This window comes from Aythya marila, assembly GCF_965140915.1.
Source record: "Aythya marila genome assembly, chromosome: 3".
NCBI lineage: Eukaryota > Metazoa > Chordata > Aves > Anseriformes > Anatidae > Aythya > Aythya marila.
The window spans coordinates 4,525,898-4,551,970 of record NC_139044.1 but is presented as its reverse complement, the minus strand read 5'-3'; the positions used below and the strand labels follow the sequence as shown (position 1 = coordinate 4,551,970).

General features: G+C 48.7%; 1 protein-coding gene across 7 annotated transcripts in view; it reads left to right on the top strand.

Moving 5' to 3' along the window:
- The window catches only part of BMP2 (bone morphogenetic protein 2), a 103,259-nt gene that overhangs the window by 13,211 nt on the left and 63,975 nt on the right, over window positions 1–26,073 (top strand). For 2 of the 7 annotated variants that reach the window (XM_082755759.1, XM_082755760.1), the window contains exons 2-6: window positions 3,653–3,715; window positions 4,878–4,959; window positions 11,494–11,932; window positions 12,600–12,958; window positions 15,037–15,274. In XM_082755759.1, coding sequence (XP_082611885.1) covers window positions 12,607–12,958; window positions 15,037–15,274 — 590 coding nt within the window. In that variant the 5' untranslated portion in view covers window positions 3,653–3,715; window positions 4,878–4,959; window positions 11,494–11,932; window positions 12,600–12,606. Of the gene's footprint in view, window positions 1–3,652; window positions 3,716–4,877; window positions 4,960–11,461; window positions 11,933–12,599; window positions 12,959–15,036; window positions 17,000–19,470; window positions 20,046–26,073 lie in introns of those variants that run through there. The other 5 variants (XM_082755757.1, XM_082755756.1, XR_014317100.1 and 2 more) reach the window with 4 other exon arrangements.

Genomic DNA, 26,073 nt, shown 5'->3' with positions numbered 1-26,073 from the left:
CACTTTTAAGGAAAAATATTTACAAGCTTAGAACAAAACCTGAAGGTATCAAGTGAGAATCACGGGAGGCTGTCTCTAACGAAAAGAGTCCGAGTTTTCTTGTCAGGTTTGATCAGGAACTGGCCCCAGAAATGCCGAGGTGTTGTAAGAACACTTCTCAGAGGAGCTAGGTCTTCAGCTTCTGTCAGTCGACACAGCTTGAGCTGAGCCGCATAGGTCTCCAGGCTGACTTCAGATTTCTCTCCAGGACTTCCACCAGGAGCACTAAGAAGCTGTGAACCAAAGTTGTGCTAAAGCAGAAAGTGTTCTGTGTTATACTGATGTGCAGTCAGACACGAAAGCAGCTCTGTGCTGCTGTACAAAAATCTAAATCTGTATTTATGATCTGAATGTAATTATTAGCAAATTGGACTCCAGAGATTAAATCATCTATAGAGGCGGTGGAGAACCTTTGTAGACCTTCAGGTGGGCACAGGAAATTGAGCATCTGATGATGACATCTGGGCAATAAAAGGAAGAAATGAACGTATTGAAATCAGAAACAATCCACCTTCCTTCCCTCGCTCATAACTCCTTGACCACTCATGGTCTTCATGGGAAGTACCCTGCAGAAGGCAAATGTTTGTGGTGAGAGACAGGTAATATAGTGGGCGCTGACACCGTGCTCAATGAAACGCCTGTATGAGCTGTGTGCGTGTGGCTGCTGCCCGTGGAGCATGGAAATGTTGTCTTATCCCATCCTCTTTGCTTTTGCATCCACGTGTCCATGGGTGGAAGAGGTTCCTCACCGCGCAGAAGGAGGGTGGTGACTTCAGCCCCCCCAGCGTTGGCTGGAAAATTGTTTCAAGCTGTGCTTCAAGCAATTCTGATTAGTGCTTCTCTGGGTGGGAGGGTGCGGAAGGACTGTGTTATTTGTGACTTATCTACCGGGCACGCCATCCTGCTGGGAGGGCTGCCGGGGATAAGGGGCTTTTTGGCACGGGGATGGGAGTGGATTTCTTTTAGTCGTGCCTATATTTCCTCTTACTAGTAACTACACATTTTGATCAGTGTAGGAGGGCACCCTGCACCTTCCCTTGCCGTGATCCCTAGCAGCGATCCAGCTCCATATAGTTCCTGTACCACCCAAATCTCCATGCTTAGGGTCTCCTCTGGGGGTGGCTTATAGGGTCTCTGAAACCGTTGCCTGCCAGCAGGCAGTACTGTGCAGGGATACGGTAGTGATGGCTCTGGGTGTTATGATTCATGTGAGATCCGGTAAGAAACCTGTTTTGGAGGAGCCCATGTGTCTGTGGCACTGCTCTTCATGCCATGAAAGCAGAATGCCACCTCTGCTGAGCCCCTGCTGGCAGGCTGACCTTCTCCAGCAGCAGGACTTGTCCCAGGCAGTTCTCGACTGAAGTTAGACAAATATAAAAGCACAGGAAAGGTGTGCAGGGGCCTGGGACCCAGCTCCTAGTGAGGTTCCTACGTCCCGTGCTCTGCGGTGACTGCTGGCACCGCACCGAAACTGCTTGCGTCCTCCACGTGCTGCAGCGCTGGCTCTGAAGGCTGCTGCAGGAGAAGACACTTCTCCCTTGGCTGCAGGAGCATTGCAGTGAGATTAGGAAACCTGTGCTTTACAGGCTTTCCCCCGTCGGCCGCTTATTTTCCTGGTGCTGCGGACGCTCCTCGTGCTGGCGCTGCCGCTGCCCCGTCGGTGCAGATCACATGGGCGGCATTCCCAGGGAGCCTGGGTCACTCGGTAAGAAAAATCAGCTTGGGAAAATCACTCCTCTTTTCTCCATGCACCCGTACGCCTCCTCCCCCCCATCCTCCCTGGGCATGTCTCTCTCACTTTAAAAAAAAAAAGGAGGGAGGAAAAAAAGCTTTGAAGGCTTAAATCTCAGATGTGAGCTTACTCGAGCTTTTATTGCCTTTTTTTTTTTTTTTATCCAAAAAAAGCTCATGTTCACTCAAAATGGCAATTACTTGAATCTAATTGGAACCATTTTCTGTAGCTCCAGACTCATTGCTTGATCTCAATAATAAATGAACTTACAAAATATTTTTGTTACTAAAGGAATTGTAGTTGGGCAGGCCAGATCATCAATCATGATTTCCTTTTGTAGGCTTAATATGAACCTCATTTGATTTTGAACAAAACAACGTTAGCTGAAATGTTAGCTACTGTACCTTCAGCGATGGCAGGGAAGGGAGTGCAGCTCCTACAGATTCTGGAATCCCGGTTTACAAGTTAAAGATTTTAACTGAGATTTAACGAGGTTTGATTATTAGAAGAATTTCCATGTAATTTAAATATAAGGGAAAGAACTTACGTGTAACGTGGAAATTCCCACCCAAACCAGGACTCTGCTACCCAAAGCACAGCGCGTGACTTCTCAGGCAGAGCTCTTCAAGCTCCTCAAGCTGTTTGCTGCAGGAGCTCTGCTTCTGGCAGAGGAGATGGAGCGGGGAGCTGGGGCTGGGGCAATCAATGGAGGGATGGTGGAAGCCCATGCTCGGGGCACCTGAATTGTTGGGTCTGCGCTCTTGGCATCAGGTTTGTGGACCAAATACAATGCAAAACTACACCGGGTACATGCTGTTAGGGTGCCCATGCAGAGCTCCATGGGTTTCAGCAAACCTGTGGACAGCTCGCAGCACTGTAGCTATCCGAAATGTCCTTCAGCCCCTCTGTGGGAACAGCCACGTGGGGCAGGCATCCTCAGGACCTGCTGTATGAAACCACCACCAGCTGGCCAGTGGCTGATAGGGTGAATCCCTGTTCTGCATCCTCCAGGTGATGCCTGAGCAGGGGGAACGAGGCACAGCCTTGGGCTACATCTGTGCTTTATTTATAAATAAAGCATCACCTGGGAACACTTCTAGGCCCAGGGAATTGCCTGGTAGTGCTGTCAGGACAGCTCTGGTATGCTTTTGAGCCAGGCCAAGAAGCTCTGTCCCAAAGGGTCTCCAGGCATGGTTGGTTCTGGCAGTCTCGGGCCCATCCCTACGCAGCAGTTTGAAGGCAGCCAGCAGCAAAGCAGGCTTTTCCATGCCAGTTGGCCTCCGTGCCCAGGAATGTTCCCAGGCACACTTAATTTACTAGTAGAGACGTAGCCTTAGAGGAAGAGATATAAACAGGGCTGTGGGTCTAGCTTGCTCCCGTGGAAGCTTGCCCTGGGCTTTGAAAGAAGAGGATTTTCCTTCCCTGGCACTGCAGCGGGGCCAGGAGGAGCATGGAGTGATTCCCCTTGGAAGGGAAGGGACACGAAGGCAGTACTTTTTTTGGCAAGTCTTTGAGCTGCCATGCAGACAGCGATATGATGCCACTTGGATGCTGCCAGACTGGGGTTTCTACTCAGTGCCCTTAGTGCAGGTGTGAGCAGTGCCTTACACACAAATGAAGGAAGAGCTGCAGCTCCACTAACCTGGGGCTAGACTATAGATGCTCTGACCCCCAAATCCACCTTTCTGGCCCAAAAGACTCGTCTCACATTGTCTTTGCAAGCCAAATGTGGTGTCTGAAGCCCTCCGTGCTGCAGGTGCTGACTTCCGAATGCCCTTGCCACTGGCCCATTACGGGTGAGATTAGAGTCAATTCCCAACCGTCTGCTTAGGGTTTTGTTTCCTGCCTGGGATATGACGTTGGGGTGTTTTCTGCTCCTAGGGTGTGAAATGTTACAACAAGAGAAAAGCTGTGCAGAAAAGAGCAAACCCATCATTTAGCTGGGTAAGTGTGCCTTTCCTGGTTTTATTCCATCATTTATATCAAGGTAGCAGTATTAAAAATGCCTTTGTCAGTAGCAGGGCAAATGGAGGCATTGCCAGCAGCAATTACACTACTCTTGAGGGATGCTGAAGAAAACCTTCTCTGAACACATGGGGGATATTCCTTCTGCTGCTCTGCTTGGAGACGTTGGTTATAAACGATCCCTTTGGTGCCTGATGCTCAGGCATCTCCTCTCATGGTGCTTTCAGAAAGCCACAGAACAAATCAAAAGCCAAAGAGATGGAGTTAGACCTTAAAGCTGTCTGCTGCAGCAGCTGATACCTGGCGTCTTGGGACTGCCAATATAGCAGCAGCACCTCTGTGGGGTCCTTAGGATGCAGAACTTCTCTGCAGAACACGTAACTCAGACACCTTCCTGCACCTGCATCATTGCAGCTTCCCAGAGGGCGACCACAACGTGGCCGAGGTGCACAGCAAGGGAAATCGATGCAGAGCACGGCAGCAGAGGGCCCGTGTGCTACTTTGGGCAGTAGCCTACAGGGCTTGTTAAATGCAGGAGACACATTTCAGGTAGAAGCCTGATCGTGACCCAGTGTAGAGGAATTTTTATTTCTAATGAAATTAGAATTCATTATTTCTAATGAAAGAAAACATAAAATATGCGTCCGGCTGCCTGGACACACATGGCAATGTACTGCAAATGACATGCACTCAGGGTTAGCTGTGAAATCACTTTGGCTAAATATAAAACCTCTATTTTATTTAATCTCTGTATATTTTCATTTGGAGAGTTTTGAGAAAGTTGCTTTTTAGCAATGTTGGCCTCAGTAGATCCAGCTTGCTGTGTCAGAACCTGTCCAATACTGTAAATGAATGGAGGGAAGGAAAAAATATTATTTGCATATTATTACAGGGATGCATTTTTTTTAATCTGTCAAAGTTCCTTAATATTAACATCCGACGTTTCAGAAGTTGCTTAGGGAAAAAATAGATACAAAACACTCTACTGTTTATTAAATTTATCTTGCAAGGAAACTATTTTCCCAGCAGCTGCAGAAATGAATGTCACATTCAGTTGCGCAACTTGGAATTTCAGCTTTCCATTGGTATGGAGAGAGTGGCCCTAAGTTTTGAAGGATTTATTCATAACATTCATTTCTAGGTCCTCGGGGCTCTTCCCAGGCTGTGTGAGCATCTGAACCAGTGCTTACTGAATGCATCCAGTCTGGTCGAAGTGGATTGAGGTAGCAATTTGGGGCTCACAGCGATTGTGCTTCTTCCCTGACTCGCGTGCTGGCTGCCTTTTGTGGGGGACAAAGAGGGGCAGGAGAAATTTGGGGATGGTTCCTTTCCCTTTTTCGCACCCAGTGGCTGGCGGGGCTGCACGCAGGGGTGTGGGGTGTGCACAGAGAGCAGGTGAGAAGGGTAGAGGTGCGAAATAAGTGAAGTTTTTCCATGGTTCCCCATGGCTTGTTTGTTTGTTTGGTATTTGGATTTCTGTGAAAGGAGTTTATTCCATGGCTGACTGAAGGCACGCACGCAGTGTTTAGTATACCCAGGTGAGTGGATGCGAATGTTTATGGAGTGCATTCGGGTGAAAGCTACAGAGAAAACAGAAAAGGTAAGGAAGGCAAACCAACAGGAACACGGTGCCAAGGCTGTGTGAGCCTGCTAGGGAAGCAGATCTTGTGCAGAGCGAGGGCACTGTGGGGTCTGAAGCTGCTCCCGCTGAGGGACACCTTAGCAGGGGGTGACAGGAGCACGGCACAGCCTTGGGGTGTGCAGGTGGCAGGGAGGGGACCGGGGGGCTGCACCGCTGCGGGAGCAGGAGGGGAGCCAGAGCCGGTGCTCCCAGGACCCGTGTGTCAGGTGGAGGCAGCTGTGGCAGAGGGACTGGTGGCAGTGGGAAGAGGGAAGCGCAGGAGACGGCAGGAAGAGCAGGAGTCTGAGGGAAGGTTGTGGAAGGTGTTAGGGAACATAAAGGTCGGTCCGGGCTTCCCCAAAGCGCCAAGCAGACTGGCTGTACAGCTCCCACCCAGCGCTCCATCCTTCAGCGGTGAGAAAAACAAAAGGGAGGAGGTGACAGCACAGCACACGAGGGAGTTCACTGCTACGTGCACCTCTGCTGCAGCGACTGATCCGGCTTGGGAACAAACCTGTGTGTCAAAATGGTGACCAATACATCTGTTGTCCTGGCCGAGGTTGTAAAAACCCCTCTCTCCCCAGCACAGATAGTCTCCTGCGACGTCAGAGATTTGCTCCGTAGCTGAATGAGGCGATTTTGTTCCTGCTAGGATTTACGGGTTTCGGAAGAACTGTGGACAAAGCATGGCAAGAATTTTTCGGGCAACTATTGGATAATGGATTTGGGATTGGGATTTTCAAAAATGTCGACATGAGCCAGCTACTGACGTCTTTCTGAAGTTTTGGGAATTTGTGTCTCTAGCCTGATTATGCATCCTTGAAAATCTCGTTGTGACCTATATAGGTCTTCGGGCTTCTGTATACCTCTTAAAAAAAACAGCCTTTCACTGCTCTCTGCTGCTTTTCCCCTTCTGTAAAATGGGGTAGCAGTTCTTCCTCCTCTTGGAGAAGAATGGGGAGGAGAAGTACTGTGATGTCCAGGCTGCAGATGTTCCGGGGATGAACACAACACAATGCAACATGTGCCACTAATCAGTTCCTGCAGTTTTGAGCATTCTCGCAGGACCGCCGCAGAGGGAGCTGTGCAGCACCGGAGCAGACGAGGGCCTGGGAAGGGTGAAAGGATGTTGTTCTCCCAAGAAACCCCTTCAGTAGGGTTTGTAACGCACAAACCAACCAAACACAAGTCACAGGGTGCTGCTAGAACTGAGGCCTGTTGCCATCAGAGCTTCTCTGAAAACTGGGCAGAGCTGGGAACAAGGGACATAATTGAAAGCAAATAGCTTTGCTCCCAGTGTGAAGCAGGTGCAGCAGCTGATCACTTGTGCCGAGCACATGCCGCAGAGCAGGCACAAAGCTTTACTATTACTTTCCGTAGTCCTGTCTAGTTCTAAGAGGATATTTAAAAATTGGAATGATAATGACCTGAGAAAACATGACTTTAGACCAGAAAATAAAATTGCAACCATTCATTATCAAAGGCACACTGGCAAAGAAGTGTTAGAGAACAAGAATGCCTGATGATGCAATGTTTTTCATCCTGCAACTGAGCACAGAAAACCTTTTCATATGCCCTAAATCTGCAGCTACAATAAAGCCTTCATACAGACAATCTGCTTAAACAGAACGTCACGCTTGCCTTTATTTTATTTTAATTGCAAAACATGATCCAGTTTCACTGCTGAAATATGCACTTCTTAAGGCGACATGCGTAGCTTTATATTATCCTCCATTTTACTTGACGTCAATATCTGTGCAGTGATGAAATTATAAGCTCCTGAAGTGGACCATCTATGACACAGCTGTTTCTCTTTTATGTGGGGGAACGCCCTCACCTCGTTTTCTTCCTACCAAGACTTATATAATTAAAAAAATCTCTCTTTGCTCTGAGTCTTCGGACTGGAATAGTCAGCATCCTGGGCGCTTTGCTACTTAAACGTGTGAGCCTGTACCACCAAAACCAACAGGAATTTTGCCACTGACTTGAGGGTGAGATTGAGCCCTGGGATTCCAGATATTTGAGATTACTACTGGCATTAACCCACTGTTGAGCCCCAAACAATAGCAAAGCCCAGGTCTTAGCACTTTTCCTAATAGGTCTTGCAGCGACCTGCAAGTGGGGGGTCAGCATCACCATCCCCACTTCCAAAGTGGGAAAACTGAGGCATGGAGGGAAGGAAAAGGACACGTAGTGCCGAGGAGAGACCTGAGGTCTCCCGAATTGTGGTCGGTTCACTGCCTACCACATCTTCCTAGTCTGACAGTCTCTAACTATTCATGCTGCATGTAATTAGAAATATATAAATGATGTGATGCCTAGAAATCTGTCAGGTGACATCTTCGTTGTTCTCCAGGCTTTCAGAGGTGCTTGAGCATTTTTTCACCTCTTGATGCTAAACACATCAAAATGTTATCGTGTTAGTCTCCCTCTCCCTTTTTCCTTGTTCCCCAGCAATGGTAGGAGTTACAACTGGTAGGAATTTGTCGTACGATACGACAGTTGTGCAGCCATGTGAACTGATTGCTGCAGCCTGCATTTGCGGATGTAACAGCGTTACAACTGTTATCGCTCATTAGCAAGGGAGACGTCCTGGAAGTGTAGAAAATACTGGGTCTGGGTTGTATTTCCTGATAAATCCCAATTTTCTTGCTGCTATGACGGAAGGAGAGCCAAGATTTGATGAATGAAATTGAGACTCACTGTGAAACACAGCAACAGCTTTGAAGAGCTGCCAGATTTCAGCAAAGGTGAATAAGAATGAAATAGACATTTCTGAATAAACTGCCTTTCCCCTCTTCAGAAACAAATGACTGTTTTAAAAATAACCTTTCTGAGTGAGAATCCATCCTTAATGGGAAAAGGAGACAGACTGTGCAGCAGAGACAACTGATGGATGTTAAAAGACAAACCACCGAAAGTCAAATACATCTTCAGAAAACAGCATTAAGTAGTATTTTAAAGAATGACCACACATCATATTCACACAGATGCCAGCAGGAAGCAGAGTCCAGAAACAGAAAAGCTTTCAGATAATCTCCACCCTTTATGAAGCCAAAACCTCAACATCACTAACACATCTTAACTCATTTTCAGGAGTGCATTTGATGCTGTATCATGTATATTTTCTATGCTTCAGCACAGATTTTTCATAAGAGGCAGGTTTAGTCACGAAAACGTACAAAATATATACTAAAAAGCTCTCTGCTATTAACGTATCATGTCAAAAGTTCATCATACCTGGGGGAAAGTAGTCTAAAGTGGGAATTTTAAAAGTTCTCAGCATTGGTCTAACTGGTCTGCTGAAGTCAGCGGTAAAACTGTTGGCTATTGACAGGCGTAGAGCAGCGTGCTTGCTCCTAGGGACCCACAACTCTAACTAGACCAGAAATTGTGGGGTTCTTTTGGCAAGGATTGACAGTAACGGCCAGAAACCCCGGTGAGCATTTCTAACCTAGGTCCTCCAGCTGAAGTCTCCTGCCCCCAAGATTTCCGAATTCTTGTGCCATGGGTGGGCACAGTTTAACCAGGCCAGGAAAGAGACACTACCTGGTGGCAATATATAAATGTCATTTGGTATAATATTTTTGAGAAGAAAATGCTGTGGGAAAAAAACACTTTCTTCTTGTCCTTCAGGGCTTGATAAAGGGCACTCAGGGTGTTGCAAAACCTATCCTCGTATGGGTACTTTTCCATCATTTCACTAAGAAAACCTAACAATACTTAAAGTCGAGATCTATCAGCTGTGTTTGGACGCCTGCAAGGAGCACCTGGATCTGAAACCTTAGAAGCAGGTGTCGCTCGTTGAATACTCACTGGCTCAAAAAAAAACCCAACCCCAAACCAAAAAACCACTAAACCAAGAAAGAAGGAAAAGTAGGGCGCAGAGACAGGAAAGAAAGAAGAAATTAATCAGTCCACTCAACTATACAAAGTTCAGGAGCAGGGAAATGAAGTTTCACAAAGGAGATTAACAAATATGCATGGTCAGGTTTCCTAAAAACCCCACATCTGTACCGGATCTCTTCAGCGTGAGCGCGGGTTTCTCCACCAGAAATTCAGCAGGCTCGGTCTGCAGGATGAAATGACGCCGCGTTGGGGCTGACTCGAGCTGAGGCACCGCTTCCCTCCTCGGTTTGGCGGAGCCTGTGCAGAATTGCAGCACCAGGAATTACGGCTGGGTTAGCTTTGGTTTTGTCCTCTCTGGTTCCCCACAACCGCGTGGTGGGAAGGCGACAAGGGCGTTACATCTGCTGCACTGCTCCTTTGGGGAGCTAAGGCTGGGTGGGCACGTCCCGGTGTGTTTGCACCGCACAGAGCGATGCTGAATGCACCTGTGTGTGATGTTGGCTGCCAAAGGTCCTCCTTCACTTGTGGCCTCAGCCATGTTGGCGCTCGAGATGTAGGAGGTTCTTGTGCAGGGGCTGAAAAACCAGTAGGGGCAACGTCTCTCATGGCCAAGACAACAGATGACAGTGAGAGCCAACTTGTATTTAAAAGCAGAGAGGGGCAAACCTACAAGAAGCTCTCGATAGCAGGTCCAGGCCTTCAGAGCAACCACAAGCACACTTCTCCCTCCCAGGGCTCACCGTCCTGACACAGAAAGCTCCCCGAGATAAAGCCTCGCCGGGCACACAGCACAGCCTGTGCTCCAGGCACGGGCAGTAAGTGTTGAGGCAAGAAATGACTATTTCCTGGCATGACCCACTGCAGATTGAACTGGAATGGCAATTAGAAGTTGAAGTGCTCATTTAATGTCAGTGATGTGTAAACTACGTTGCCATTGTTATTTTAGTGCTGATTTACATAATTGGCATACCCTGAAGTCACACCGCACGCACCTTCAGTTCATGCTAAAGACTTGCAGGAAGTCATAAAATTAAACATTATCTGCCCTGGAACGCAGCGGACAGGCCGCGGGGGCGCGGAGGGCCTTCAGCTCCCCGTGGCACCGCTCCTGCCGCGGCCGTCCCCGGGGAGCAGCGGGCACGGGACGGCCTCAGCAGCCCTTGGGGTCACATCGCACCGCGGCGTCCCCACAGCGAGCTTCTGCTGGTGGAGCTGAGGGCGGCCTAGGGTGAGAGGAAGGCCAAGAGGCCCCAGCCCAAAGGCTCCTGCCTCAAAGCGGCGGAGAAGCCCTGAGATGGAGGGAGAAGGCTGCTCCCACGGGAGCGCTCCCCTCCCCTCATTGCAGGGCATCGCCTCGGGCCCCGCACACAGCAAAGGGTGCGGGTGGGCAGCCACAGGGGGAGCAGGCAGCGGGGCTTGGGGGGCTGCCAGCCGGGGGGCTCGGGGGCAGGTGCCGCGGGGCGGAGGGGAGGCGAGCGGCGGAGGAGCCGCCTCCTTTCCGCCACTGGAGGGCAGCCACAGCCAAAAAACACGCGGGCAGCCAGGGGCCGGACCCGCAGCCGGGAGGAGCGGAGCGGAGCGGAGCCCGGCTCCACGGCCGGCCTCGACGCCTCTCTCCGGGGGAGGAGAGCGGGGACAGCCCCGGGCACGGCCAAGTGGGGAGCCGGCCCCGGGGCCGGGGCTGCCGCGGGATGCGGCTGTGAGGGGCGCTGCGGGGACGGGGCCGGGGGCGCTGCCGCTGCCCTGCGCGCCCCGCACCCGGCCCCTGGGCGGCGGAGCCCGGGCTCGCCCCGGGGCCGGGGGCGCACGGCGGGGCCGGGCCGCGTCCTAACGGGACCGGGACCTGCCCCAGCCCCAGCCCCAGCCCCGTCCCCGTCCCGCGACCCGGGCCGGGCTCGGCACGGCTCAGGCGGGCTCGGGAGGGAAGCGGGCGGAGGCGGGGAGGGCAGGAGCGAGGCCGGGAGGCGGCGCCTCCCTTAAAAGCCGTGCGGGGCCGCAGCCCGCTCCCACAGGGCGCCTGTGATTGGCGCCGGCCCCGAGCCGCCGGGGTCGTGACACCGCCGCCACAAAAAGCCCCGCGGCCCCGGCCGGCCCCGTCCATGGTGCGGCGCGGGGCGGGAGGCGGCCGCGCACCCGCCGCTGTCCCCTAGCGCAGCCGCTGCGGGCTGCTCTCCCCACCCTTTTTTTTTTTTTTTTTTTTTTTTTTCCTTCCCTTCCCTTCCCTCATCTTCCCTCCCCCTTCCCTCCACCCCCCCCCCCCCCCCCCCCCCCTTCTTTCTTTTTTAAGGGAGCGGAGAAAAGTGAAGCTTCGGCTCAATGGTGCTGCGGGAGTGCCGGTAAATGTCCATCTGTGCGGGGCGGGTGATGCAGAGGACATTTCTCACAAGGAGCCTTTGAACTCCGTAGACACATAGGCACCCATTCACGGGCAGGCACACGCACACACACGCGAGGAGGAGGAGGAGGAAGAAGAAGAAGCACCAACTTTTCGATCGCTGCTTTTAAAAGGGAGAAGCCCTTCCCTGGCCGGGACTTGCCTCCTGCCTCCCAAACCGGCTGCTAAAAGTATGTTTCTGGGGCGGACTGCACTTCAGGGAACTTCTGGTTTCTGCTCGGCAGCTGTAGAGGAGCAGCAGCGAAGTTCGGAGTAACACCAAGTGATGCGGGAAAAACACCCCGAGAGCAGAAAACCCTCCTGCAGACACAACCCCTGCTGCTGCACACAGGTATAGCTCTGGCGGTCGCCGAGCCGCTGCCAGCCTTCCCGCAGGATGACTCCGAGGGCCACGGCGGAGGTGCCGGCGCTCTGCAAGAGAGAGGGGGGCCGGGCCGCTAACGCTCCCCGTGCCGGGAGCAGTAACCCGGCGCCGAGTCTCACGGGGGAGAAGGACGTCCTGCGGCTTTGGCTGAGGACCTAGCAGGATTTGTATTCTCCTCCTTCCCCTCCTCGCGCTCCGCCGAGAGAAAAATAACCCTGCCTTTCTCTCCGGCCCGGGGGGGGGGGTGCGGAGCCGGTCCCGGAGCCGAGCCGAGCCGAGCCGTGCCGAGCCGGCAGCGCGGCGGGGAGCTGGCTCCGTGCAGGGCTCCCACCTGTGCCGCCCCGAGGGCAGCGGCCCGGCCCCTCGGTGCCCCCGGCCGGGCTGACAGCGGCCGCCCCGGCCCCGGCCCCCTGCCCCCGTGCGTGCTGCGGGGCGCCCCGGCCCCTCCTGGCCCCTTCTGGCCCCCGCCGCGGGGGACCCGGGACCCTCCCGCCCCGACGGGGCTCCCCCAGCCGGGGTGGGACCCCCTTGCGGGCCGTGCCCCCCCCCCCCCCCCCATTTTCCCACCCCTCCTTCCCCCCCCTGCCCGCGCTGACTGCCTCCCATCGCCTCCTCCTCCTCCTCCCCCGCGCAGGTCCACGATGGGTGCCGCGACCCGCTCCCTCCTGGCGCTGCTGCTGTGCCGGGTGCTGCTGGGCGGCGCGGCCGGCCTCATGCCTCCCGGGGGCCGGCGGCGTCTCGGCGAGCCCGGCCGCGCCGCCCCGGCCGCGCAGCGCCCCGAGGAGCTCCTGGGCGAGTTCGAGCTGCGCCTGCTCCACATGTTCGGGCTGAAGCGGCGGCCCAGCCCCGGCAAGGACGTCGTCATCCCGCCCTACATGCTGGACCTCTACCGCCTGCACGCTGGCCAGCGGCTGGGGCAAGCGCCGGCGCTGGGCTACCCGCTGGAGAGGGCTGCCAGCCGCGCCAACACCGTGCGCAGCTTCCACCACGAAGGTAGGGGCGGCCGGGGGGTGTCCGGGGGCGGGGAGGGCCGGGGGGGCCCCGCGGAGCCCCGTCGGGGGGGTCCCGGCGCTTTGCGTCCCGCCTGGGTGCCGGCAGCCCCGGCGCGGCGGCTCCCGCAGCTCTCGCTTCCAATACGAAGCCTGCCCGAGTTTGCTAATCCCCGCCTAATCCCCGTGGGAGGCGAGCGAAACCCTCGGCCGATCCCTGCGAGGAGCCGTCGAGCCCCGGCCCCACGCCACCCAGCCCACGGCCGCCCGCTGCCGGAGGCCCCTCGGCCCTAAAAGCAGCGGGTGCCCGGCCAGCCCCCCGAGCCGGGCACCCGGCCCTGGCAGCACCTCGGGGCCCCCTGCCCCAGCTCTGGTGGGCGCCTTTCCCCCAGAGCAGCTCCCGTCGAGCAGCTCCTCGCCCAGGCCCACGGAGCCAGTGGCGCGCGTCGCTCGCGTGCTCGTTGGGAAACGTTTCCCCAGGTTGTAATCTTTCCTGGCTGTTAGTCTCCGGTGCTGGCACGCAGCGGGCTCGCTGGAAAAGTCATGAAAATGTGATTTCCCCACGCTCCCCAGCGCGAAACCGGGGCGAAAAAAAAAAAAAAAAAAGTTTGCTAGGATGTAAGGGGTCCGATGGGTAAAGGAGGTGGCCTCGGAGAAGTGGAGGTGGTGGTTAGTGGAAAGCACCATGGTGGGAAAGGAGGTGAATGGTGAAACGTAACCTCTCGCTGTAGCCTGCTTCCCTACGTGGAAAGTAAACACTCAGCAGTGAAGGGGGAAAAGCCAGCGCGTGGCTCGTTCCTTTTAAACCTGAGCACAGCAGGCATGGCACTAAGCGAGAGAGGAGCTGCGAGGGCAACCTTTACGGTTTGGAGGCAGATGCAAAAACGTTTGAAGTAGCAGTGTTGTGACAGACTCTTTTTGACATAAAAGCTATTCTCCAATTTTCACAAAATGTAGAAAAAATCAGTGTGACTCCAATTTTTCATTGAGTTCTCCCTCACAGTTCATGACTTACTAAAGCAGGAGTTTGTTTTGTGACCACTCAAAGCTTCTGCCTTATTCATAAATACTGGTCTGGTCCTGAAATGCCATAAAGCCGAGCCTTACCTTGTGCTGGAAGTCCTGCTGGAACCAGCAGGGAATGGTTATGGGACTAAGAGCTGCTTGCACCAGTTCCTGCAGCCATTCAGAAAGTGAGTCTTTCTCTGGGATGCTTAGCACCAGAATTAAAAGTCCTGATTTTAGAGGGATTTCCCTGGGCAAGCACTTGCCATCATTTCAGTGCCTTTAGCAACAACATAGCTCATAGCAGCGCTAGATACATTGTACTCCCCCTGAAGTCCCATTCAAGAGTGTGTTGGCTGAAAGGGGAGAATGGCATGGGGTTTAGGGTTTTGTTTTGTTTTGGAAAACCTGTTGTTTCGTCATCCCTTCACCGTCCATCCCCTTCAGCAGTTGAACCCTCCTGCCATTCTTTACAGTCCTTTCGAGCAAACACTAGGGTGTGCTTCGAGAAGCGCCTTTACAGATGTTGAGTTCGCTGTCTCTAATTAAGACACACAAATCCCTACATCGAGATTAAATAAGTTACCTAAATTGGGGAGTTCCAGTGTTGAGAATGGAGTTTAAGGGATTGACGTTAGAGCTGTATTCTCGAAAAATGCCAAAATGAGATAATTACCCTAAATCCTCAATCAGTTTTAATGATTCTCATCAGGCCTCCGCTAACTACAGTGCTTGAGTTTTCTCACTGATGTCCTTGAATTCCAGCGTAATGCTTCATGTTCCTTGCCACTCATTATAACTACCTGGAATGCAAAGGGCACCAGCGTTCAATCAAAGCGCATAACAATGAATGAAGCGTTCTTAACTTCATGCTATACGTGCTTGCATAAATAAACAGAAAGACAAGGGAGAGGGTATGTTCTGCCTGCGAGTCTTTCAGACCTTGTATGTCACGTGTGCGAACTGTCATCTGAAAGTTGCCAGCAGCAGACTAACTGAGGGGTTTGGTTGCTTGTCTCAGTTCCTGATTTTTTTTTTTCTCTCTCTTTTCCCCCCCTCCCTGTTTAATCAAATTAGAAGTTTTGGAAGAACTGCCAGAAACGAGTGGGAAAACAGCACGGCGTTTCTTCTTTAATTTAACTTCCATCCCTAATGAGGAGTCTATCACCTCAGCTGAACTCCAGATTTTTCGGAAACAGGTGCACGGAGCCTTTGAGAACAACAGCAGCTACCATCACCGTATTAATATTTATGAAATTATAAAGCCAGCCACAGCCACCTCTAAGGACCCTGTCACAAGACTTTTGGACACCAGGTTGGTGCATCATAATGCAAGTAAATGGGAAAGTTTTGATGTAACGCCAGCTGTTTTGAGGTGGATTGCACATGGACAACCTAATCATGGGTTTGTGGTAGAGGTGGTTCACTTGGACAAAGAGAACAGTGCCTCCAAGAGGCACGTTAGGATTAGCAGGTCTTTACATCAGGATGAAGATAGCTGGTCTCAGCTCAGGCCATTATTAGTAACGTTTGGGCATGATGGCAAGGGACACCCGCTTCATAAAAGAGAAAAGCGTCAAGTGAAACACAAACAGCGTAAACGCCACAAATACAGTTGCAAAAGGCATCCGTTATATGTGGACTTCAATGATGTGGGGTGGAATGACTGGATTGTTGCCCCGCCGGGGTATAGTGCCTTTTACTGCCACGGGGAATGTCCTTTTCCACTGGCAGACCATCTAAACTCAACAAACCATGCCATTGTTCAGACTTTGGTCAATTCAGTGAATTCCAAAATCCCCAAGGCTTGCTGTGTGCCGACAGAACTGAGTGCTATTTCAATGCTCTACCTTGATGAGAACGAAAAAGTTGTATTAAAGAACTATCAAGATATGGTTGTGGAGGGTTGTGGGTGCCGCTAACACAGCAAATATATTAGACAAACACAAAAAGAAAAAAAAAAAAAAAAAAGCTGACACTTTAATATTTCCCAATGAAGACTTTATTTATGTAATGAAATGGAAAGAAAAAAAAAAAACACAACTATTTTGAAAATATATTTATGTCTACGAAAAAGTTGGGAAAACAAATATTTTAATCAGAGAAATATTCCTTTAAAGATTTTAAATGTATTTTAGTTGTACATTTTATATGGGTTTAACCCCAGCACATGAAGTATAATGGTCAGATTCTTATTTTGTATTTATTTACTATTATAACCACTTTTTAGAAGAATAGCTAATTTGTATTTATATGTAATCAAAAAGAAAAAAATATAGGGTTTGTACATAATTTTCCAAAATTGTAGCTGTTTCAATTGTGTGTATTTAAGTTGAAAAGAATACATGGAAGGTTACTATGGCAAAGTGCATAGCACATTTGCTTTCTGCTGTGCTACTGTTAAGGTCACGAGTTCAAGTCCAGAAAAAAGTGGATAATCCACTCTGCTGACTTTCAAGATTATTATATAGTACAATTCTCAGGAATGCTGCAGGGTGGGCTGTCCAATCCATGAGAACTGGCATCCTCTTTAGGTGGAACATTTGGATAAGAACCAGACGTTGCTGATCTAGTATAAATACTGCTATTCCCAACTAATTTGCAGAGTGAATATAAGAAGGGCCAATAGAAGTCCTAGGGGAGGTGGGGGTGGGGGAAGACTGAGTCCTTTCTAGACCTACAGAAAAGTGAATGTTTGATGTTTCCTTTAAAAGTCCTTCCTTCAAAAGTCCTGGCCAAATATAAAATAATAAAAACGAAAATGTCATCTTTTTTTCTGTGATTATGTATGCTAAAGAGGAATGATTATCGTATTTGTACTGGCCCTTGTCTTTAACAGTTGAAAAAGCGTTGCATACTTCCTCACCTCAGATGAGAGCTCACTTCTGTGGAGTGTAATAGTGAAATTAATCTTCAATTTTTGCCCTTCATACAGCAGGTTGTTGTCATGCAGCCTCCTATCTAACCTCAGCTGACGGTTTTGCTGTTTTGCAGATTAGCTTGTCTTCCTTTCCAGGGTTTTGTGTTTGAAAGCTTTTTTTTATTTTATTTTTTTATTTTTTTCCAAAAAATGTTTAAATCTATTTCAGATAATAAATCACAGAACTCTGCTATGTCTTTTTGAAAAGTCCAGTCTGTAAGAAAACGTGGTTCGCTTGTCCAGCCGTCACCAGGATAACTCGTGCTTACATCTTTTTACATTTTAAATTCTTTGTGCAAGGGGCAGAAGCGTGATTTGCAGTTGGTGAGCTCAGCATCGAAGCTACTACTCGTTGTGCCTGTTGCATGTTAAAGGACTGGTACGGCAGTCAGCTCACTGGTTGAGGAACATGGGATGAGCGTGCAGAGGTTGGGTTGCTTGTTGCACGAAAGTTACGCTGAAATAGTATGGCAGGGAAGTAGGTTAAAGTGGCTTCTTGGTGATCCGCTGCAAAGTGCACCAAAGCCAGGAGCAGAATGAAATTGTGTTAGACTACCAGTGGTAAGTCCTTGCCTATCTCGGGAGCTGTCTGCCGTGTGTAGTGAACGTGGAGTGACTCTGTGCTGACACCTCTGGAGACCTCAGAGCCCTCTTGTGTTGCTTCGTGTCCTGATGAGTGGATCAATTTCTGGATTTGGTGAACCGAGGCAGCACGTTCTGATGCCACGTGCACGGGTGTTCCATTAGAGACCTCTCTAAGTCAACTGGAAACCTGATTCTGGCTTACCACTAGGATAACCTTCTATTAACAGAAACCTCCTCCTCTTTGTCATGACCCTCCCCAAACTCCTCCTGGTTGCCAGAATCTTCTGGGTTACGGAAAAGGCACTAGTAGGCAGGCTTGTTGCTGAGAAGGGCAACTTGGTGATGTCTTACAGGTGCTCTTACAGAAAAGTTCGCTTCCTCTGCTGCTAATCATCGGAAAGCACTATAGGCAGAGAGGACAGAAAAACTAACCCTAACTTCTTGTTGGCTGCTTCCATTTTTGTCTCGTGAGCTCAGAAATATATTGGGCAAGATGTAATCTTCTGTGGTGAGATAAAAACTTAATGCATTCTTTGTAGCAGCAGTATTTTTAGTAACTAGTAGAGAGCAATCTGCTGCTGGGCAGTTTGGCTCTGTTCTTGTGTTATTGGTCACGCTGATACTACGTAGTAGCCTGCAAGTTTGCTGGGTGGTCAGCCTCCTCTCATTTGTGTTTTTAAGAGACCGGTGCTGTTTTGTTGGCTATTGTGTTGTTTTTAGGGCGGGAGTCTCTTGGTGCAGAGCTTTGGTTTGCCTTTTGCTTGTTAGGAAGGGCACGCCAGTGTTAGTGGTGATGGGTGAGATGACGGCTGTCGCTTTGGCAAGGTCGCAGGATGTGCCACAGCGAAGGTGCTGCAAGAATTTATTGGTTATTTGCCAGTTATTTACATGGTTGTGCCAGTCAAGTCACAGCGGCGCTATCATACTCTATAACCCCTTTTTTCAAAAGCTGGATGTAAAGTGCTGAAAAATTAGGGATTGCACCATTTCTATGAGAAGAAAAGGCTCGATCCCAAGCCTGCTGAAATCAGTGAGGACCCCATGGCATGTCTAACCAGATCCTGAGCTCCAAGCTTGCCAGGCTTAAGTTTCGTAGCTCCTAGTCCAGGGAGTGCAACTAGACTGAGGGAGGCTTTTTCCAGAGTGGCGACTGCTTTACATCTCCTCTGAGGCATGAGAACACGTTGATGGTAATCTTGGTTTAAAAAAATTGGCTGCAGCGCTTGTCTATGCATGAGCAGGAGCTGGCTCATGACGTGATGCTGCGTTCCTGGTAAAGGCAAACTTCCTGTTGCTTGACAGAGAATTGCATCCTTCATAAAACACACCGTGAGGCCAACGGGTAATTGTAAACATAGGAAGATCCACTCCTCTAAGCATTGCTATGCCCGGGTAGTGTTAGTCACAGAATCGGCAGTTCCTGATTTTGAGGAGGAAATATGCATGCATCAAGCTCGGCAAGTCAACAAATTTCTGCAGAATTGGTTTCAAAGTATATCTTTTTAAATTCCTAACCCTTAAACTCTCTAGATTGGAGATGTGAGAGTGCTGCACTGAAGTTTGAGTAGGATTTTTAAAGAAAGGAAACAAAACAGAGGCTTTCCTACATAGGTAGTAGAAAATCATCTTACACCTCAGTTGGGTTCCTGGACTCTGCTAAATAGTGTTGGTGATCAGACAGCCCTCCTGAGAAATGTGGCCTTTCTGGTATCTTCTAAGTCTGGTAATGACTGCTAAATAATCCTAAACACCAAAAGTATGCCGTTACCAAAATACTCTAGAAATTATTTTAGTTCGTTAGTACTTATTAGTGTTACAGTGCTCTACAAGAAGCAGTGAGCTTTTTTTTTTTCCTCTTAAGAGGAGAAAAAGCAGAAGATCTAGAACGCAAAACTGCCTTTGTTACTCTATAGCCCGTTTCCCCTAAACTTGTTGCTTCTAGGCACTTAATATAACCTATATAGGCAGAGATTGTGATAGATAATGTCACCCTTTGTGCATTTCAGATAAGCATCTCTCTAAACACAAATGTGATCAGCATCTCTCCTTGTCCTTTTGAGAATCAGTAACAGCTTTGTCGAGTGGCTTGATAATTTTTGCGCAAAATTCAGTTGGACTTCTGTGGTCAGCAGCATGTAAAAATGACGCGGGAAGATCTTCAGCTGAGGTAAGCTCTCCTGAGAGCACTGGCCATTTTCACCCAGCAGGATCCGTTCTGCTGCGCTAACCTGGGCTCGTCATAATCAGGCACTGAGACCTTTCCTGCTCACGTGGTCGTTGGGTTTGGGTGTCCGCAGACTGTCATATCACCTGCTTGCTCCCCTGCTAGGCAGGTCGAGGTCTTGCAGTGGTGCAATCAGTACTGATGAGGCTTGGAGAGGAACGTTATTGTACTCTCAGCTTTGAAGATGGAGCTCATCTGGACTGCATTTATATTAGACACACTTTGCTACACTATTATAAGAGGATAATTATTGAACTATTTTATTATATAGCTATTCCTAAATTGTTGATTTTTTTTTATTGATTTCAGGAGGCAGCTAATTGCCATATGGCAGCTTGATGTTAATGTTTTATGAAGATCAGGAAACAAAAGTTTATGAAAAGCTTTTGTATAGTAACTGCAGAGTTTCAAGAACTGTTTTATACTTCCTGACAGTGCAGGTCTGGCTTAATGGTTTGTTTTTATTGCTTAAGAGTGTAAACCTTTCTTTAGCCGATGTGTGGAAATTATATCCTCATCCCGCATTACGCATTTCTCATTGCTCATTACTCATTCCCTGCTTTCATTTCTGCCATCTGTAATCAGAGCTTTACTGTTTCAACCGCATGTAAAATGCTCCTCTCCTTTGCACAGTAAGATATATTTCTTTAGCACTCACCCACCCCTTAAAAAAAAAAAAAAAAGAAAGGAATGAAAAGAAAGAGGAAAAAAAAAAAAGAAGGGGAAAAATGGAGGAAAAGCCTACTCTGTCTATATTGTTTTTCTCTGTTTTGGGTGGAGTCTGTCTTAGATTCTGGTTGCTAGATGGTTTCTGTAGTAACAAGCAGAGAAAAAATTCAAGAGTGAAAAAGCAGTTTTAAAGGTGCCATATCTTGCCTGAAGTATTATTTATCTAATTATGGATATGGAATGCTTCTCTTCTCCTTTACATTAAGGCAACCTTTCCCCTTTCAGTAGGGCACGCTGCTGCTATGAGAACTTGATTTGTTGTGTTCTTATAATGCGAGAACATGAGAACCACAAGGCTTGTTCCCAGTTGACTTAAGCTGCTCAAAATGAGGATGAAAAGCCAAAGGCATTAAAATGTATTTTTAAAATGTTATAAATGGTTGTTACAGGCACAAACCACTTTGTTTTTTAGTTACATAGGAAAAAGAAGAAGTTAAGTTCAGAAGCCGGAGTTTACATGTGGTTGCTGCAAGGAGGCTGTTGGATAAGAGTGGTGGTCTTTTATTTTATTAAGCTACTGTGTACAAGAAAAAAAAAAAAATCGCAGCTCCTTTAGAATATATATTTTACTCTGCTGAACTTCTATTTTTTTTTTATTTCTCCTAAGAGATTTTGCAGGTGTATGAGAAAGTAACAGTTCATGTGTGTCCACTACATTGGACTTGCTTGGGCACAAACAGGATGCCAAAATGACTGTAAGATTGGTTCTTCCCTTTCTGCCTGGTGCTAGTCCTTCATGAGCTGTACTCCTGATAGCCGTGTCTGCAACAGGCGGTAGTGGTTTCCTAGGGTGGAAATTTTTTCTTTTTGGAATCCAGGCACATGTCAGGGCTCTCGGGGGTCTAGCCCCCTTTGGTCCACCAGCCTTGTGCAGTGGGCGCTTACCGAAGCAGGCACGCTGCTTTTCTCCTGCTTCTGCCTTATTCGCAGAGGGAAACTTGTCCCTGCCTTCAGCAAGAATTTTAGTTTGGGAAGGCTGCGAAGTTTTGCACGCGTTGTTTGCACCTGGGAGCACCAGGGACCATGTTTGTAACTTGCCAGCAGTCTGAGGGCCAGAGCTCATTTGCTTCTGTATTTACATAGTGCTGTGAAGGCTCAGCTGTGCTGCCTGCCCGGGCTTGTATTGCCCTCGACAGGCAAACAGCGGCTGAGAGCTGTTGGACTTCTCCAGAGCAATGAAACTTGCAGTGGGTCAGCTTGGCTCTCGGCTCGTAAGGCAGGGCAGCGATGGGTTTTGCTCCCCACAGTTCATTCCCGTAGGGGCTTCTGCAGAACGTGGCTGGCTCTTGGTGCAGAAACTGGACTGGGTTAGGGCAGCGGTTGGGTATACTGGCTGAGCTCCAGGAAAGAAGCAGCTGTCTGGCTTCTTAGCTGGCAACAAGGCAGGGAAGAAGTTAGGGGTGAGGGAAGTGGGGAAAGGCCTGCAGGCTTTTGAAGCTGAAAGTGTTAAAAGTTTCTGAAGTAACCTCAGGTAGAGAAATGAGAGCAGCGAATTGATAACAAAAGTTCAGGTTCCCACAACAGCTGGACTGTGGCAGATTTACGATTTAATGAGGCTGATAATCCCATTAGAGATTAAATTAAGAAGGTTTTTCTGGGAGATCACCAAGAAAATTATGAATATTGTACTGTAGCTTGGGTTGTAATGCCAAGGCAGTGGAGAGCTGACATGTACTTCTTGCACTGCAGGATGCTGCTTCATTCAGTGTGTCTCATTAAAACAAAGCATTCAACTCCAGCAGAGTTTCACTACAAACAGAGGCAAATGTATTATTATTATTATTACTATTATTATTACTACTACTACTACTATTACTAGCATCATCATCCTGGAAACAACATGCAGATTAAAAGATGGAAATACCAACCAGATCTGCAAGTGCGCGTAGCTCTACTGAGTTCATTCTCAGACAATCTGGCTCTTTTTATTAAAGCAAAGCCTCAAAAGGCAGGGAGAGCACATATGAAAAAGAATGTATTTAAGGTAACTATTGACATAACTCCAGTAGCTTGGAACTTTCACAAAAACTTTTTTTTATGGCATCCTGCACACCCTAGTGATGGGAAAGTGTTGTACGGAATAATGACTCTGTAACCACAGACTTCAAAAGTATAGAATGTCTGCGGCATGATGGAAATAGCTGTTTCCACATCAATAATATACACACAGGCATATTGAAGCTTAATTGCAAGGCCAATGGTGATGGGAGGGGGAAGGGGAGAGGATGTCTGACCTGCCACTGCACCAAACACGCGGGCTGAGCAGAATGCCTCTGCTTTACAGCCAGAAACAATGATTCATTTCATTATAATCTTGACTTTTGCATTTTTCTCATGACTTATCAATAACTTCGTATGGGACTTCATAGACCATTGGAGTTATTGGCTTGTTAGGAATTAGGAAGAGAGACAGGGTATGTATTATTTCTGATAAACATTGCTCGCTGACAATTGTTTTAAATATTCTATTTTAAGGACAGTTCTGACACAACTTTTCTGCTTGCATTTTCTCTTTTCCTTTGAAGGAAAAGATCTTGCACTTAAAAGGAAGCTTGCTCTTTTAAGAGTCCAGCATCCTTGTGCATTTTCATGAAAGGTCCTGATCCTCCAGCTGACATCGTAGTATTGACACGAAGGCGGTTTTGATGTCACAAACTGTTGTCGTTGGACCAGCTCCTAATGCGTGTGGAAGCTGTTTTCCCAGCCCAGGAACTGTGAAAAAAAATATAGGCCCAGCAGCTTTAAGTGGAAAATGAGCAGCTTTGTACTGCAAAATACTATTGGCATTATTGATTGTCTTTTATTCCTGTTGTTCAAGGCCTAGGTTACTGGAATGGCAGAAAAGTAGCTATTATTTTAGCTTTCAATGTACAGACCAGTGGCATCATGCAGGCTTACTTTAAAGCATCCAGTGCTGGAATGCTGTGAATACACCACAAAATCTGAGATCCCTACAAAGAAATTTCCTCACGCTCTGGGGAAAAGCCTCAGAATGGCACCTTGAGACCCAAAACTCAGAAGGAAATGGAATTGAAGCTCTCCTTTTCTTAACTGCAAGTATTTTTAAAGTCCATCAACACTTTTAGTTACTTAGGTTTAGCAATAGCCTATGTTCGGGATGATGTTGTTACTGAGGGGAGAATCAAAGATTAAGTGATTTATTTTTCCTGGTCTGGTGATTTATTTTTATTTTTTAACTTTTTTTTAAAGGAAATAGCTGGTTGTTAACTACTTATTGACTGGTTGGGCAAAGAATTCTCCCAGGTTTGCAAATGAAAAGATTTCTATCTTTGAAAATATAACCCAAATGTACCCTAGAGGGCAGAGTCATTTAGAGAGAGATCCTACACACCTGCTAAGTGACTGATTCATGCCCACTGCAGAGTTCCTTGGGGAGAAGGACCAACGCCTGGGAAACTGGAGTGGAGAGCGTGGGTGGAGCTCTGGTGTTTGTCGGCAGCAAAGGTTGGGAAAGTGGTCTGTGACTCTCCCATGTGCAGGTTCTGGAAAAAAAACACAACACAAAACACTACCAAAACCAACCAAGCAACAACAAGAACAAACAAACAAAAAAACACCTTTAAAAAAAAAAAAAAAAAAGGGCAGTAGTTTGTGATCAGCTCTGTGTAACCCAGCAGGCCATTCTGCTGGCAGGTAGCTACTGCAGTTCTCACCTGCTGGAAGGTCTTAGCCTGTTTTTGCAGGTTTTTAAATCGAAGTAGTCCAACTTGTGTGTTATATCAAAGAAAATAAACCAGGTGCTGCCCTTTCCAACAGCTGCCTCCTCTTGAGACCTTAGCCATGCAGCGGCTTACTGCCAACTTTTCCATCTAACTGGTGAGGAAAGTTTGTTGTTCTGTAAGCCTGAGTGTCTGGGAACGATCTGGAATGTCTTTCCAGCTCATCTTGTATGTGAATACATCCTTCAGCGTTTCAGGCTCCAGTCCTCTCTTTTTTTACCCCATTCATCTGAGGGGGAGGGGAAAAAAGGGTCAGATGCTGGGACACTTTGAAGAATGTGCCTTTACCAAGCCTTGGTTTTTCTCTCTTCCTGGAACTCTCATTATATGATCCTGGTTTTCTGAGCCAATTGTTAGCCCAAGGCCAAATCCTTAACCTTGGGCTAGATAACAAAAGCACAGCTGAGGTGATCTCGACTACTTTAAAAAGGCTGTCTACTCTTTGATGCACTCAGAATGAGACTCATAATTCATTTTAGTTCCAAAGGTTGTTCTTAGCATGGGAAATTAGCAACCTCTGTGATAAAGAGTCAGCACGTTGAGTGTGTGCGTGCCTTGTGTTGATCTCTGTGCTGCATTGCGTTCCTCGTCCTAGAGGGTGTTGGTGTGTCTAGGGAGAACCCGAGACTGAATCCTATCTGGGGAGCTTTGCTTTATGTCACCGCATCGGTTCATTCGAAGGCCCGGATGCTTTGTGCCAACAATCAGAGGCTGTTTGGCCAAGGCAGCCTTCTGACTTACAGCTGGAAATGAGAGGAGTGCATAACCAGAGTGTATGCCCGAGAGAAATGAAGCTGAGGTCAGGTTTGTTAGTGGCTATCAAAACTGGCTTGTGAAGTGCAGCCCTCTTCTGTGCAAAGACTGCAGCGACGCGGGAGAGGCTGACGAGTGGCACTGAGCGCTAGCGGCTGGCAGCGCGGCGTGCACAAGCCCCTCGGTCTGCATCGTGTGGAGGCTTCTCTGTCAGGGCCTTCCTGAGCTTTTCTTTGGGAGAGGGCTCTTCCACCAGCTGCTCTGCTGCTGAAGTCTTAGTGCTACTCCTAACATCTCTGCAGGTTTATTTTCTGCTCTAATCCAGCCCGCCTGGTGGCAAGAAGCATGGCAGCACTGTTGGCTGTAGCGTCAAGCGGGCCTTATCACAGAAGGCAGAGAATTCACGGCCAAGCTGGTAGCAACAGGACTGGCTTTGGCAGCCAAATCTGTTAAAAAGAGATGCTGCTAGTCAAATACTGCATCAGAAAAAAGGGCTAGTCTGAGCAGCAGGGCCACCAGACTAAGGAGTGGAGAGGCTGCAAACCTCCCTGTGCTGCAGGGTTGCAGTGCGCCATCGGAAGGGCCCCTCGCTGTCTTTTTGTGCTAATCCTCAAATAGTTTCTCCCTGCCTCCTAAGTGTTTTCTAATGATACGTACCTGAAAGAATTTAGAGATGCCCAAATGCGCTGCTGTTTATCCTGTAGGGTAGAGATAGATAGCTACATTAGATGGCATAATAACAGGTTTCGTCCGCTGGTAACAGGTTTGCATGCGAACCAGGTCTGGCCAGTATTAAATTGGAAAGCAAAGATGGCTTTGTGATTAAGGTGCTGGAGTGGGACGCTGGAAATCTGGGTTCAAGTTGTGGGTCAGCCATAAACTCCCTGTGTGACCTTGAGCAATATAATTATTCTGAGACTTCAAAGGTATCTAAACAATTTGGACACCCATTTTCCAGTCATTTTAATTAACTGGGATGCTTTGAAATGCTTAGCTTTAATCTCTCAGTGCCCAGAATTCTCATTTGTACAGCCAGGATAATAGTATTTCCTCGCTCACGAAGAGGATGTGCGTGTTACTGGGTGGGAAGTGTGCAGCTACCCCAAGTGTGGCAGATACAGAGCGTGCAGAGGGTTTAGCAGGAGGGAGCATGCTGAATTTTG